The sequence below is a fragment of the Tiliqua scincoides genome, chromosome 8 (assembly GCF_035046505.1).
Source record: "Tiliqua scincoides isolate rTilSci1 chromosome 8, rTilSci1.hap2, whole genome shotgun sequence".
Lineage (NCBI taxonomy): Eukaryota > Metazoa > Chordata > Lepidosauria > Squamata > Scincidae > Tiliqua > Tiliqua scincoides.
This window is the reverse complement of record NC_089828.1, coordinates 30,807,272-30,823,920: the sequence shown is the minus strand read 5'-3', so window position 1 is coordinate 30,823,920 and position 16,649 is coordinate 30,807,272. Positions and strand designations below refer to the sequence as shown.

The following is a 16,649-nucleotide window of genomic DNA, read 5'->3' as shown; positions in this document are numbered from 1 at the left end:
CCAGACTTAGAAAGAGAGTCTGGTCCAACAAGAAGCTGACGGAACATACCAAGATCCAGGTCTACAGAGCTTGCGTCTTGAGTACACTTCTGTACTGCAGTGAGTCATGGACTCTTCGCTCACAACAGGAGAGGAAACTGAATGCTTTCCACATGCGCTGCCTCCAACGCATCCTCGGTATTACCTGGCAGGACAGTTCCAAACAACACAGTCCTGGAACGAGAGCTGGAATCCCTAGCATGTATGCACTGCTGAAACAGAGATGCCTGCGTTGGCTTGGTCATGTCATGAGAATGGATGATGGACGGATCCCAAAGGATCTCCTCTATGGAGAACTCGTGCAGGGAAAGCGCCCTACAGGTAGACCACAGCTGCAATACAAGGATATCTGCAAGAGGGATCTGAAGGCCTTAGGAATGGACCTCAACAGGTGGGAAACCTTGGCCTCTGAGCGTCCTGCTTGGAGGCAGGCTGTGCAGCATGGCCTCTCCCAGTTTGAAGAGTCACTTGCCCAACAGACTGAGGCAAAGAGGCAAAGAAGGAAGGCCCATAGCCAGGGAGACACACCAGGGACAGACTACATTTGCTCCCAGTGTGGAAGGGATTGTCACTCCTGAATTGGCCTTTTCAGCCACACTAGATGCTGTTCCAGAATCATTTTTCAAAGCTGGATACCATTGTCTTCGGAGACTGAAGGATGCCAATGAATGAATAATAGAACCTTACAGGCTTGTTGTGATAACTTCATGATAACGTGAAGCACTTTGCATAATCAAAAAGCACTATACAAATGTTAATTACAGTTAATTGCTGTTTTGGTTTGAACTTCACTTTTATTGTTATTGAACATTTGTTGTTTGCTTAATTATTGTTAAGAACATAAGAACAGCCCTGCTGGATCAGGCCATATGCCCATCTAGTCCAGCTTCCTGTATCTCACAGCGGCCCACCAAATACCTCAGGGAGCACACCTGATAACAAGAGACCTGCATCCTGGTGCCCTCCCTTGCATCTGGCATCTGACATAGCCCATTTCTAAAATCAGAAGGTTACACATACACATCATGGCTTGTAACCCGTAAGGGATTTTCTCTCCAGAAATTGGTCCAATCCCTTTTAAAGGCATCTAGGCCAGATGCCATCACCACATCCTGTGGCAAGGAATTCCACAGACCAACTACACACGCTGAGTAAAGAAATATTTTCTTTTGTCTGTCCTAACTCTCCTAACACTCAATGTTAGTGGATGTCCCCTGGTTCTGTTATTTGAGAGTCTAAAGAGCATCTCTCTAGCCACTCTATCCTTCCCGTGCATAATTTTGTATGTCTCTATCATGTCCCCCCTCAGATGCCACTTTTCTAGGCTGAAGAGGCCCAAACTGTAGCCTTTCCTCATAAGGAAGGTGCCCCAGCCCAGTAATTATCTTAGGGCACAATCCTAAGCAGGTCTACTTAGAAATAAGACCTATTGTGTTTAATGGGACTTACTCCCAGGAAAGTGAGGTTAGGATTGCAGCCTGAGTCGTTCTCTTTTGCACCTTCAGCAAAAACACTAGTCTCTTTTGCACCTTGTTCAGCAAGCAACGTGTTGTTTTATTTTATTTTATGGATTTAGACCCTGCTTTTCACTCGCCAATAACCAGGCAACTTAAGAAAATATGACAGCAATAACCAAGCACAGGCAATAAAAGCAACAGCAATCAATTGGAAAGAACAAGGCAGTACTACTACCTCCCAACAGCAAGACAGATGCTACAACCAGAGGATAAAATCAGAGTCCAGTCATATTTCCAAAACAGGAAAGACATATCCATCTGTCTTCAGATGGAGGCATGTGTGTGGTGGGAGGTAGCGTGCCAGTCTGATTTCCCTGGGAAGCAAATTTCATAATTGTGGTGCCACCACAATGAAGGCCCTATCACTGGTGCTAAGTTCCTGTTAATAGAAGACCAAAGAGTAGGGCCCCTACTGCCAATCTCAAAGGCCAGGCAGGTGTATGGAAGCCAATGGTCCTCAAGGCAATGTAAGCTGCAGTCCTATATACACTTACTTGGGAATAAGTGCCATTCAACTCAGTAACACTTATTTCTGAATAAACATGCATAGAAATGTGCTTTTAGTCCCAGATTGCTCAGAGCTTTAATGCCAACACACCAGAATTAAAATGAGTGAGGGCCTGTGTGGCTGAAAGTCAGAGCCTCTCTTTTTGCATGTAGAAAGTCCCCCAGTTCAATTCTTGGCAGCATCTCCAACCTGTAGGGTTGGGAAACACCCCCCTCTGTTTGAATCCTGGAGACATCTATAAGCACTTGCTGCCAGTTTATAGATTATATTGAACCAGATGGAGCAAGGGTCTGACTCAGTATTAAGGCAGCTTTCTGAGAGACTGAAAGCTTTGATGCCTGGCAACTGAGCACGTAGTTCTTGATACTTAGTAGTTCTACAACACTTGGAGTTTAAAAAGTGCTTCACGGGTATTATCTTGATGTCATCTTTACAGTGACCCTGTAGCTATTATTACCCCTAGATTGCAGCTGAAGCTGAGAGGGAGCAACTTGCCTAAGGCCACTTGGTGGCTTCAAGAAAATGGTGAAATTTGAACCAGTGAAGTCCTGATTCACAACTCAGTCTCTCAGGGCCCAGTCCTATCCAGGATTGGGCCAACTGCGGAGGGGTCAGCAACAGCGAAACAGAGTTCTGCTATCTTAAACTGGCTTCCCATTGCACACACAGCACACCAGCAGAGGCCATTTTCCACATGTGGCCGCAGCTGAGGCAGGTTCGGTGGTACTTGTATGTGCCAATATGCTAGCCCCTTCCCTCTCCCCTTCCACCACGCTACATGCCTCAGACCTAAACTTGCAAAATAGCTTGAGGAATCCCAGGGTAAGTCTTTTTCTGCGTTCTTACTAGTACTGTATTCTTGGGATGGTTCATACAGCCAGTTTTATCATTGGAACATTAACAGTGTGCATGAATGGAACCGCATAGTTATTGTAAGGCCACAGGGTCAAGCCCATGATCTGGTGCCTGAGCCAGCGAACAAAATGTTCCTCCCTTACCTGCTTCCCTTCCTTTTCCAATCCAAGGAAATCTTTTGGCAACTGCTTCAATGGGCCATATGAATGACCAGCCTTGAATGGAACTTCTTTATCTGAGGTCATCTCAAAGGCACTGCAATGCTCTATAAAGGGCCAAATTTGCACATTCAGCTATAGAGAAATCAGCTTATGTGCAAATCTGGCCTTAATTACTGGCATCTTGACTCACTGCTGAGGTGAGACTGATGCTGCCTTACACTGAGTTAGATCATTGGGTCTCTCCACTCTAATATTATCTATTTTGAACAGGAAACTGAGCTTCTAAAATTTTCCTGATTGGAATTTCAGTCTGGTTTTTACTGACACATTAGGAATCCTCCTCTTCATATCAGCGATTTTCAACTTTTTTAATCTCATGGCACACTGACAAGGCACTAAAACTGTCAAGGCACACCATCAGCTTTTTGATAATTGCCAAGGCACACCATGCTGCCAGTGTGGGCCTCACATCCCTATTGGCCCTATTAATAAATGACTTTACCTCAAATTCCTGTGGCACTCCTGTGGACCACTCGCAGTACACCAGTGTGCCATAGCATAGTGGTTGAAAATGGCCGCTTTATATACTTGTGTGTGTGTGTGGGTGGGTGGGTGTATGAAACTTGTGCAAATCACTATGCGTGTGTGATGTGCCCTCCAAAATTCACCTTGAGTTGATTTACACCTTTTCCCCTCCTCAACACTAATGATGTCCCAGGTACATTCATAAAATGCCACAGAAAGAGGCCCAATCCTGTCTGACTACATCAGGATTCTTTCTGGGTGATATTTTAGCAAGAGTGCATGTGAGCATTAGTAAAACAGCACACAAAAAACCAATAGCAATGCAGTCATTCATATGTTCACATCCAGACTGCTTTTCACCAGTGTTTTGTCAATGCACCGTGTCCGTCAGCAACACACAAGAGAAAACTACCTGAAATGTATCTTCCAATTCTGGAATTAAGCTCAGAAATTCTCCTAGTTAACCGAGCATGGAGGAAGAGTGGAACCCAGTGCAGAACCCAGTTCTAAAACAAGAAAGGAACAGAGTTGAGGTAATCCACCCATTCCCTTGCTTGGAAATAGCGACCTACATGCTCAGTCAGCTGGCATTTTGTTCAGGAAACATGATTAAATGTGACTTGTCAGAAGGACAGAGAGCGCCTTGTTGTCCAGGATGCAGAGAAGCAGGTGGCATGCTGGTGTGTGTGTGTTCTCCCTACCCTCCCAATACTGTGTGACAGGGAGCTAGAGGGGGGTCCCAGTCACCAAAACCATTTTAACCAGAGCAAGAAGAAAATAAATCTCTCCAGCCCAACAGAGAGAGAGAGAGAAAGAAAGAGATAACACTTGGTCAAACTAAAATCTGCAATTCTCACATTTGCCTGTAGATGGCACTAAAATGCTATTGAAGGGTGTGAAGAGGGTTTACCTGCCCACTCCCTTGTCTGGTTGTCCCAGTGCTGCTGAAAGTTTGGAGGGGGACCATGTAGGAAACACTGATCTTCCTCTATCTCCTTCTGAAATCTTATCTCCCTATATGTCTCACCTTCACACTTCCAAAACAGCACCCTCCGGAGTTAATAAGAACAACTTTGCCAAAGCAGAGATGCTGGTTTGAAGTGAAGCCCTTTGCAAGACATCAGCATCTCCTGAAAGGAAGCAAAAACTTAAGAAAGGTCCTGTTGAACCAGAGCGAAGGGTTCATCTAAATTAGCCTTCTTCCCACAGCAACCAACCAGACGTTTCCAGGAAGACCACAATCAGGACTTGAAGGCAACAGCCCTCCCCTGTTGTTTGCTCCCCAGCAATTGGCATTCAAGGGTAGGCTGTCTTTGAACATGGAGGCTCCATTCCATATTGCCATAATGTTTAATAGCCTTTGTTAGACCTCTCCTCTATGGTTTGCTTAATCCCCCTTGAAAGCAATCAAATCCAGTGGCCTCATCTTGCACTTATGGCACACCATAAATTAATTAAGTCCTTTTTTTCCTGTCCTGCCTCTGTTGTCCATTAAGTTCACTGAATGACCCTTGAGTGCTATTCTTATCAAAGGAGAAAAACTCTCTTTCTTTCTTTCTTTCTTTCTTTCTTTCTTTCTTTCTTTCTTTCTTTCTTTCTTTCTTGCTTGCTTGCTTGCTTGCTTGCTTGCTTGCTTGCTTGCTTGCTTGCTTGCTTGCTTGCTTGCTTGCTTTCCATTTCCCCCAGCTATCTTTCAACTATGATCTGTTTCCAAAGCCTGCAGCAGCTCTTCGACTAGAAGCGACTGCAGGCAAAAGAGAGAACTCTTCTAGAAAGTAGGCCTCTCTCCTCTTAAGGACAACTAAGGTTGCAAACCTATGCACACTTACCTAAGCCCCACTGAGCTCAATGGAGTTTACTTCTGTGTAGACATGCACAGGATTGCACTGTTAGTCAGGCCTCAAATGATGTTGTATGTGCACAAAGGACAGAGAGGAGCTTTGCTGCTTTGGAGAGCCAAAACCCAAGGCAAGACTGGGTGAGTGGGTGCAGGGTGGTGGGTAGAGGAGGAAGGGGATGTGGAGGGGAGCTGCAGCTGCTTAGCTCCACTGAGGGTTTCTGCTGAAAGGGAAGTAACGTTCATAAACTGCTGCATAAGAGCTGCCTTTGCGGCTTTCAGAGGAAAGAGGTTCAATTTCCCAAAGAAGTTCAATTTCCCGTCTTGTTCCGAATGCGAAACTCAGCAGTGTGTGTGTGTGCGGCAGGAGGAGGCACACAGAGCCACCTGGCACCCCCTCCTTCTACCCCTTATCTTGATAGATGAATCATCTCCAAAGCTTGTGTTGATTCATAAGCAAGGTCAACTATGGTCTGTGGGTTCAGGTCAGACAAAAGAAAGAGTCCCTTTCATCATCATCATCATCATCATAGTTATTATTATTATGCTTTTCAATGAAAAAAGTTCACAAAGTGGTTTACATTACAAAATAAATCAATAGACGGTTTCCTGTTCCTAGAGGGCTCACATCTAAAAAAAAGATGCAGAAGAAATACCAGAGAACAGTCATTACGAAGGATGTTATGGCAGGATGAATAGCCCACCACACCTAGTTAACTCATGAAATTCATTCTGGCCAAGGGCATTGATGATAGTCAAAAGAGTCCTGGATGAAGGTCTTCTGAAGGTCTGTGGCTGTTGACTGCAAAAGCTAAATGGAACCTCCATGTTCAGAACAAGTCTACATCTGAATGTCCATTGCTAGAGGACAAACAATGGGCAGAGTTGTTGCATTCATATCCTGCTTGGGAGCTTCCGAGATTGCATCTAGATGGTCACTGTGGGAAACGGGATGGGGGGGCTTGATGGCCCTTGAGGGGCTCCTCTTTCATTTCATTTTCATTTCATTTAACCTTTATTGGCATAAACAATATCCAATAAATGACAGTGGGGCCTCCTTATTTGTGGGCTTGGCATCCACAGATTTCAGTATCCACGGATGCCGAGCCCTCTGGATACTCAGAAGGCCTCCCAGACACCTGCTGGATATTCAGAAAGCTTCCTGGACACAACCGCAGGTTTTATTATCTACAGAATTTGGTATCCACTGAGGGGGGCAGGTCCTGGAACGGATCCCCCATAGATATTGAGGGCCCACTGTACTTTTCTTACATATTTTACATAATTAGATATTTTGCGCATTTCTGAATGAATTAAACAATATATTAGAAGAATATCATTCCTTCTACTGGTAGTTAAATTCCATTAATGCCACCCTGTTTGTACCCCCATCCCTACCCAACCAGGCAATTCTGTCTCTTAAGATCAGTCTATCCATGAGATGACTCAGGCGGTCAGCTCAAGCAGAGAGGACTGGCAGAGGCTGCCTGCCTCCATTGATCCTCCTCCTTCCAGTCCCTGGATTGAGAAGAGGAAAAGGAAGTGTGGAGGAGAGGAGGTTCCCATGTGTCCAACTCCACCACTCTCCTCTACACTTCCTCTTTTGCGCCATTCTCCTCTTTTCAACTCCAAGGAGAGGGACAAGGAGGTGTGGCAGCATCAAAGCTTGCAGCTGGGGTGGGTGGGGGCATTTGGCATGCCATATCTAGTGCAGCGCCTGGAGATCTTGGGCTGGCCCTCTGGCCTCACCTGACGGCTCACGTTCTGCCCTGACGTGGGGATGGAGGTGGAGAGGAGAGGCCTGTTCTTTCTCCTATCCAAAGTTCACAGCCCTCTTTCCAGGCTGTATTAGGCCATGAAACTAAAAAAATGCCCTCAACAGCACCAGATGGTTTTCATTGCAAACTCGGAGAGGAATTGAGCAACTGGGCCTTTCCCCAATGCAGCCTTTCTTCCTCCCTTCCCTCTCACCCTCCGCAACTCTGTGACAGAAAGGGAACTGCAAGTTCCCTTTTCCCCCTCACAAGCAATGACAACTCCCAGAAGTAAGTTCAGATCTGCTGAGACCCAGTGAAAGTCTTCAAATCAAAGGTACAAGGGCAAGGGGGGGGGGCCTCAGGTGTGTGTGTGTGTGTGTGTGTGTGTTGTGGTGGTGGAGAGTAAGAGCATCTAAGAATGTTCCATGTGGACTGGCAGGGATGAGCACAGGTTAGGTTGACATAGCTTGAGGGTGTCAGAAGTGTGCCAACATCCCAAATACCCCATAGTGAAGTAGAGGTGGGGGGGATAAATCTGGTTCATGGGAATCATGGGAGAAGTATGGGAGGCCAGGAACCCCCACAACAGTTTTCTTTTGTCTGCCATTTTCCCCATCCAAGATTCTGTTTCTGGGCTGGATGATTAGCCCAAAGGAGAAATTAACCAACATTTTGACTAAACTGTCCAACAGCTCAATCCTATTCAACTTTTCAGCACCAATGCAGCTGTGTCAATGGGGCTCACATTACTTTCTGTAATGAGGGGCAGTCATGGAGGCCTCCTCAAGGCAAAAAGAATTTGTTCCCTTACTTCAGGGCTGCATTCAGGTTGCAACGGCTCTGGAAAGTTGGCTAGGATCGGGCTGCAAGTTTATCATGTGGCTCTGCTATCTCATGCTCATTTGGATGTTCAGATCTGGCTAGTCACTCCCTCTCTCTTTGCCCATGCCCAGAACCAAAAAGAAATTTTGACCCGTCCCATTTCAAAACTCAGTGCAATTCCACATCCACCTTTTGGAGATGTCCAAACTTTGGTTTTGAAATTTGGGTGTGACATACAGAATACAAAGGTTTTAAAGAAAGGCTTTGGTTTTTCAGCCACGCTGATTGCTTTAAATGTGAATCACAATCGTGTATGTAGAAGCTGACCTTCAGTGGTCCCTGTCTTGGGCACAAATGTAAGAGTACAGTATTCTAATCACCTGCTGGATCTGATTCACAAACTAAATTCTGCCCACTTCTACTCTAGGAAGTATAGGAGAGTATAGCCTCTGGGTTGACCCTACTTTCCGTCCACACATTCATTGTGTCTTCCGCCCAAATTTGTACCGCTTCAGGATGTGGGCGCTGCCAGCCACACTGCTGCTCTTGCACATCGCTCACCTCTCTAGTGCCGAATGCAGTTCAACAAAAGTTAACAACAATCTACTGAACTTGGAAATGCTGAACAACAGCTCAAAATGTGTGAATGCTAGCAACAAAAATATCACCAAGATAGAGGGCAAACTCCCACAAAGTATCACAAAGCTGGATCTGTCGCATAACAAACTCCAAGAGATACCACAAGAGTTCTTGAACAGCATCCCAAACCTGCAAGAGCTCTACCTGAATGACAATGAGCTGAAACAGTTTCCTTCAAAGTTCTCATCAAACAGCCTCAAACTGCTGAGGCTGGAGGGGAATCAACTTTCGTCCTTGCTCACAAATGATTTCCCTAAGTCCCTGAGGAACCTCAGTGTGGACTGTGAGTGTGAACTGGTGAATACCACTCTTGTCCACTGTGGTAATGATTGTGTGCTCAACATTGAGTGCCGGAAATCCTCTGATACTGGACTCACCAATGCGCAAGAGTTCTATAACCAGGAGTGTGGTAAGCAAAAGACTGCAACCAAGCCCATTTTGATTGCCATTGTGGTCTCCATCCTCACTCTACTCCTAGTGGCCTGTGTGGCCTATGTCCTCATCCGAAGGAAGAAGAAGGGGGCCACCTTTGGGCAGGATAAGCGAGCATCCAATGCTTCCGATGCCACTCATGGGCAACCACGGTATCACACCCATTCAGGCCCTCAGGACCCGGGTACAGGGCAGCATGCCAACTATGAAAATGTCTTCATTGACCAGCCTCAGGAGGCAAGAGGTGGGTCAAATGACCATCGGGCCCAAAGGCAGTCAAAGAGCAGGTGAGTGACAGGTGACAACGGTGAAAGGGCATGATCAGGTGTGTCCTTTCTGAAGAACTGAAGGAGCGTGCTGTCAAAATGTCCAGCACATATGGGGTGCTTTGGGGAGTGGGGACCATAGCAGACTGGTGGCTTTGCATGCAGAAGGTCCCGGTTCAATCTGAGCATCTCCCATGCAAAAGGATCTCAGTCAGGTAGCAGGGCTGGGAGAGAACCCATTCTCGGCTGAGAATTTGGAGAGTTGCTGCTAGCTAGAATAGGCCATATTGGCCAGGCACCTCAGTGGAAGTCCAGAGTTCCCCAGAATTCACTTTAAAAGAAAGACAAATGTGCTGCAATTGGCTGATTGAGTAAACACAAGCCAGGGCTCACTGCATAAGCAAATCTTTCTGTGGAAGGGAACCGGGGAACTCTGATTTTTGTCTCCCCTCAGGGTCAACACAGGATAAAGATGGAAATGGAAATCAAGAGCTTGACAAAGCAATGACTTATAATAGCACAGGAAGCTGTCATACTGAGTCAGACCCTTGGTCCTTCTAGATCAGTATGGTCATATCACTGACTGGCAGCAGCTGCCCAGGGCTTCAGACAAGGAACGTTCCTACCTCTGCAGGCTGCAAATGTCTCCACAACTCAAACTGCACGGAGAGCATGGGCTCATGTCACTGAGTGGTAGGGCTCATGCACTGCAGGCAGAAAGCCCCAGATTCATGTTCCGGCGATATCTCAAGTAGGGACGGGAAGCACCCCTGTCAGCAGTCCTGGAGAGCTGTTGCCAGTCAGTGCTGACAACTTGAGGGACTTTGACCAAGAATCTGACTCAGTATATCGTGGAGAAGGTGGAAAGAGATGGGGTTTCAGTCCTCCCCCCATCATCACAAACTCACAAATGGATTTTGTACAATGGTCCCTTTCAGATTCTGCTGCGTCAACCAGCGCTGAACAGTTGCGTCACATTTCTTGTGGGTGTTAGAAGTGTACCTGATATGTGAAAGAGCGTCTGTGTGAAAGCAGCCTGTGAAGTGGTGGAGGAGAAGGGAATTGCCTCCTACCCGCCTCGCCACAGTGTTGGATGTGAGGGCACCCATTTCCCACCCCACCCTTCAACAAGTGACTCCGTTTCTGTGCTTGCCAATTGGGCGAGGAGACAAATGACAGTGCTGTGCCCTGAGCTCTGAGACAAGAGCTTCTGGGTTGTGTGCACATCTGATGCAACACAAAACCCCAAAGGGAGGGGACCCACAGGATCCGCAGGAAATCACAGGGACCGCAGCAAAGAAAACAAACCAGATCCCAAAAGCATGACAAGAGGAAGGCAAACCCTTTAATGCTCCATGTGTGAGATACATAAGGGTGGAATAAATACATCAAGGATTGTAGAGCTGGTATTCCCCTCTGCATACATTCCACACCTTGTGTTTGTTCTTTGTGGTGTGTGATGTGAACCTTAAAGAGGTTTAAGTCCCACACAAGACTAGGGCTGCTAGCCTTTTCACAGCCCAACCACTTACCTAATATCTGTTTGGGCAACCTTCCTCTGTCTGCTACCAGCCAATGATCAGAAATCTAGTCAAAGTCAAAATCGTTTATTGTATTAGCTAATAGCCATCACAATGAAATAAAATATATATAAGTCCAGGTGTACATCCAAATACAAACAATGATGGAATAAAATCAAAATCAGATACAAGGCACCTACACCCATCATATTAAGGAATCTCCTGAGAAATCTAGTCAAGGAAAATTCTTTGAGGTCGACACAATTCTTGTTCCAAGAAAATCCATCCTGGGCAGATCTGTGCCCAGTTCATATAGTAAAGTTGGGGACATTTTCATGCCAGCTGAGATGTCAAAGAAGCTGTTTTCTTGCCATGTACATTGACAGCAATTTTTGGAACAATTAGATGCATCATCTTGAATTGGTAAATTAACCAACAAAAAGATAGTTGTTGGGGCTTTAATTTTTCCTTCAAACAAACTGATTTTCTTCCAGACCAGAGCCACAAGTTATGGCTGCATTGTATGCACCCCTGTATGGAGCAAGTCCCATGGAACCCAGTGGGATATATTCTGAGTAAATGTGGTTAGAATTGCACTGCACTTACGTAATTTTTTTAAATTTTGTGACCTGCTTTTTTCAATGAGTACAGGTCACAAGACTAGAATAAAACTTATTGCAAAAATAAAACTGATAATTAAAAAACCGAACAATATAACAACGTAGCACAAGAATTAAGGAAAAAGATAATTATAGCATCCCACAACAAAAATGCATGCTTCTTAGCTGAAATATGTATGTGAAAATGCAAGTTTATAATGGATTTCCCCCCCCCCCTAATATTCTCAGTTGAGTGGGTCTAGGGGTGATTTTAGAGTATAAACAAGGAATAAGAGCATTTAATTGTGCGAACCAAACATAAGACGATTGACATAAAATGCATCAATTAGATGTAGGCTGAATATGGATTAAAAGTTTTTTTTCAGATAACTCAGGATAGTTTGAGGGTGCATATCTTGTAAAAATGCGCTAATTAGTAGTGCTGCAACTTTGCACTTTTAGGGTGTTATGGACACATTGGTCCATAACAAATCCAAATTTTAACCAGATGCCATGAATTGTTTATTTTCTGTGAATAAAATCTACTTGGAGTCAGTTGTAACCCTAGTGAAACTCAGAATCCTTATTGGGGTGCAAAAACTACCCCAGCATTATTTTCAGTGCTGCTGTTTTTTTTCTTTTAATCCAATGTGACTCTGAAAGGTATTCATTGACCTACCACCAATGAGTAAGCACAAGAAAAACATATGCTGCATTTCTGAACCAATGATCTGCATTTCTAAGTAGGTAATATCAAAGCGTGTAAAGACCTAAGCAGTACTATTAGAACTTCATGGTTCAAAAACATGTTTTCAGAGGTCCAGAAGTAAGCACCCAGCCTTGCAAATCAATAAAATCTATATTTCTAATAAAACAAGAAGGTCGTGTCTGGACAGAGAGCAAAACCAGGGACCTAAGATGATTACTGGGCTGGGGCACCTTCCTTATGAGGAAAGGCTACGGCGTTTGGGCCTCTTCAGCCTAGAAAAGAGGCGCCTGAGGGGGGACATGATTGAGACATACAAAATTATGCTGGGGATGGACAGAGTGGATAGAGAGATGCTCTTTACACTCTCACATAACACCAGAACCAAGGGACATCCACTAAAACTGAGTGTTGGGAGAGTTAGAACAGACAAAAGAAAATATTTCTTTACTCAGTGTGTGGTTGGTCTGTGGAACTCCTTGCCGCAGGATGTGGTGATGGCATCTGGCCTGAATGCCTTTAGAAGGGGATTGGACAAGTTTCTGGAGGAAAAATCCGTTACGGGGTACAAGCCATGATGAGTATGTGCAACCTCCTGATTTTAGAAATGGGCTATGTCAGAATGCCAGATGCAAGGGAGGGCACCAGAATGAGGTCTCTTGTTATCAGGTGTGCTCCCTGGGGCAATTGGTGGGCTGCTGTGAGATACAGGAAGCTGGACTAGATGGGCCTATAGCCTGACCCAGTGGGGCTGTTCTTATATTCTAGCAGCTGTAACTATAGCAGTCTTCCCTTGGGTATTCCTGTGGTCAGTTTCTATCGGGTCAATTTCACAACAGAGAAGACTTTTGCTAGAAAGCAGAGTGAAAAGGAAGAGTGTTTCAGAATATTTTATCTCTGCCTAAAGCAGGGGTGCCCAAACCCTGGCCCAGGGAACATTTGCAGCCCTTAGGGATCCCCAATCTGAGCCATGGGGAGTCCTAGTATCCACTGTGCCTCTGACCCTCCAGAGACTTGCTGGAGCTCATGCTGGCCCAACGCGACTGCTCTCAGTGTGAGGGTGACTTTTCAACCTCTTGTGTGAGCTGTGGGCTGAGGGCTCCCTCCACTGCTTGCTGTTTCACATCTGTGAAGCAGCAGCGGCAGTGAAGGAAAAGCCAGCCTTGCTTTGTGCAAAGCAGTTTATGGGCCTTGAGCTATTGTGAGACCTTCATTCATTCATGGAAGTTCCATCTCTAATATATTCATTTGTGTAAATTTATTCAAATTTTAAATGTAAATTAATTCTTCCCCCCCCCCCCGGCCCTCAACACAGTGTCAGAGAGATGATGTGGCCCTCCTGCCAAAAGGTTGGACACCCCTGGCCTAAAGGAACTGAGTCCCTAGCTAGCTGTGGGTCCCTAATATGCACAAGAAACTGATGAATTTTTATTCTGCATTTGTTTTCCATAAAAAGATCTTCTCATGGTCAAGCCCTAACCAAACTGACAAACTTTGCACCGGGGTTGGAAATGAAACCCACTTTTTGTGGGGGGGGGGGAATGTCTTGGAGCAGAAAAACACCCTATATGCAAGTCATGCTTTATGTGCTGCAATTGCTGAGGGTTAAGAATGCCTGTCTCACCCCCACCTCCATGTCAAATTTTAAGGAGTGATATTTGCAACTGCTGAAAAAAAAAATCTAGAGAAATGAATTTGCGACAGTGGGTTGAGTTTCCAGTTTGTGCAAAATTCCATTTCTGATGTGAGTTGCAAAGAAGGGAGGACCCAAATTTGAATTGGGGTCCTGGGCAGCTCCTGGGGTGGAGCTCTCTGAGCCATAGGGTGGATCCAAGAGTGGGCAGGGATGGGGGGAGACCAATAGCTCTTGATGCATTGGGGACAGAAGTTAACACAAAGTGTGTCCTTTCATCTGTGATGTATGACTTTTTTTAAAATTTTGTTTTTCTAAATGGCAAATTGTGGGGAAGAAGAACCATCCTAGCCCCTTGTTTATCTGGCAGCTGACTTAAAAGCAAAATAACTGATCCAGGCTGGATTTTTTTAATTTTTTTTAATAAATCCAGGTTGGATTTTTTCTGGTACGTTGGCAATCCTGGGGAGAAGATTTAAAGCCCTGCCCTCCCAAAAATAAACAAAACATTTAAAATATTGCAAAGCAAGCAGTCCAATATTAAAGTGGCTGTGAGGCCCAAGTGTACTGCAAACAGAGACCTTAATATAGCTTGTTGTTTTGTTTTCAGGTTGCCATCCAGTGCTGAGAAGGCCAACAACTCCCTAGCTGAACAGCCCATTTACGCCAACACTCAGGATGTGTATTACAACTACTCCGGTCAGACTGCATCAGAAGCTCCTGATGAAGAAGTCTACATTATGCCAGATCAATAACACCCTCACCATCACCCTCACGGCCACAGTCATTACCATTCCACACCCATCTCCTGTTACTTTTCCTTGCTTTGTGATATTTGCTATTCATAGGGAGGACGCAGAGAAAGAACACTGGTGTCCCCTTTCTCCTTATGCTCAGCGCAACAACCATGCTCACTTCTTGTGGACACTTATTACCCCCCTTCTTAATTTTGTTGCATCTGATCCTTTAAATTATGCATCCCCAAACTAAAGCCTGCAAGCCACAACTGAGCCACCAATATATTTTGACCAACCTGCTGAGCCGAATAGCATTATAATTACATGCAACTCCCCCCCCCCATTCCTTTTCTTTCCCCTCCATCCCTGCCTGCCACCATGTACCTTCTTCCTCCTGCTGGATGTAGCAGCTGCTGGGCTGGGTCGTTCTCACTGAGAGCCCAGCTGAGAGAGAGAGAGAGAGAGAGCGCAGTTCCACCACTGCAAACATTTTGGAAATATTTTCCCCCAGTTATGAGAATTCTTAGAATTATGTATTATATATAAATTTTCTATATGGCCCAATCTGACTCATCATAAGAGCTCGAGTAATTTGGCCCCGCAGCTGAAAGTTTGGGAACCACTGCTTTAAATTGTTGTTGGGCCATATTTCATTCTCACACTCTCAATCCAACATGTTCTGAGAATAATGCTTCTCTTGGCCTGCAGAGGGCAGCATTTCACTCCATTGGAGTGTGTTTTGTGTGTGTTTGCGAGAGAGCAAGAGTGAGCACAATGAGACTGAGATGAGATGAAACAGGGCAGGCAGAAAATTGATTAGGATCTACTGGTAGATCTCTACTGGCGATTTGTGATTAGATCAGCAAGAGTTTCTGACTCCCAATTATTTAATATAATAATAATAACAACAACAACAACAACAAAAGAACATTTGCATTCCTCTACACACTTTTTTGCCTGACCTGTGGATAAATTATCTCACTCTGAGTCTTAATCTTTCCCAGCTGCAAAATGGGACTGTAAGAATGCTGACACAATATGCTGTTCCTTAAAATTGTGAGTAAAATGAACATTCTCCACCACAGCCAGCCTTAATTGCCTCTCTTTCTGCTTCTGTGTTCCTTGCTTCTAAAATAGGAGTATTCACTGGTAGCCTTTTATGAGCTCTTTGTGCAGTTCTCCTGCCCTATTTTAGAAATTTGTGTTAGAATCTCTGTTCAGTAGTAACTCACATGTAATTATATTGTATATACATGACTCTACACAGATTCTATTCACAGGTATTTGTTTTCTCCTCCCTGTGTTACTAGTGCACAATGATAAAGCACAACCCACCGACCTCCCAATTTTGTGTGTGTGCTTATACACATGGTTACATTAAGATACCTTTGGGTGGCATTTTACCAATGTACACATGAGCACATTGGTCGAAAACATTGCACATAGAGAATCTTAACACAATCAGGGCACAATCCTAACCGGCAGTTATGCCGATATAGGTGGCCCTGGAGGGTTGCAAACGTGCCATAAAGTACGTTTGCACCTACTTAGGCGGGAGCTGTGTCAGCGCATTCAGATGTGCCAACATGCAGACGGAGGCAGAAGCCTCTGCTGCGGCTCCTGCGCCGCCACTTGTGTCGGCACAAGCGTGCCGACATAAGCGGCAAAGGTAGGCGTGGGGGGCGTGGGGAGGGCGGGGAAGGGCAGGCCTGGAGGCAGGCGCGTGGGGAGCCGGGGGCGGGGCTGGGTCCCGGCAGTTATGCCGAATCCCAACCCCCATCCCCGGGGCGAGTGGAGCGGCTTCAAGCCGCTCCACTCTCCTCGGACTTACGCCACCTCCGGAGGTGGTGCAGGTCCGAGGAGACCCATAGGGGCACGCAGCCCTTACCCACGGGTAAGGGAAAGAGCTTCCCCTTGCCTGTGGCTGAGCCACTGCTCGCTACAATCCCACGTTAGATGCAGCGCAAGCCTCCTGGCTTGCCTGCTCCAGTGAGGGTTAGGATTGCGCCCTGAGTTGTACAAATCACATTCAGTTTGCTTTCTTGTAGTGTTTTACCAATACACACATGTGCATCAGTAACACAGAAGGGGGATCA

General features: G+C 45.6%; 1 protein-coding gene across 1 annotated transcript; it reads left to right on the top strand.

Annotated features, from left to right (window-relative positions):
* Positions 1-7,478: 7,478 nt before the first annotated feature.
* Positions 7,479-15,736, top strand: LOC136659171 (uncharacterized). The gene is made up of 3 exons (XM_066636270.1): positions 7,479-7,533; positions 8,449-9,379; positions 14,427-15,736. Exons 2-3 carry the CDS (start codon positions 8,538-8,540, stop codon positions 14,569-14,571), a joined length of 987 nt encoding a protein of 328 aa, XP_066492367.1. The 5' UTR covers positions 7,479-7,533; positions 8,449-8,537; the 3' UTR covers positions 14,572-15,736.
* Positions 15,737-16,649: the final 913 nt, after the last annotated feature.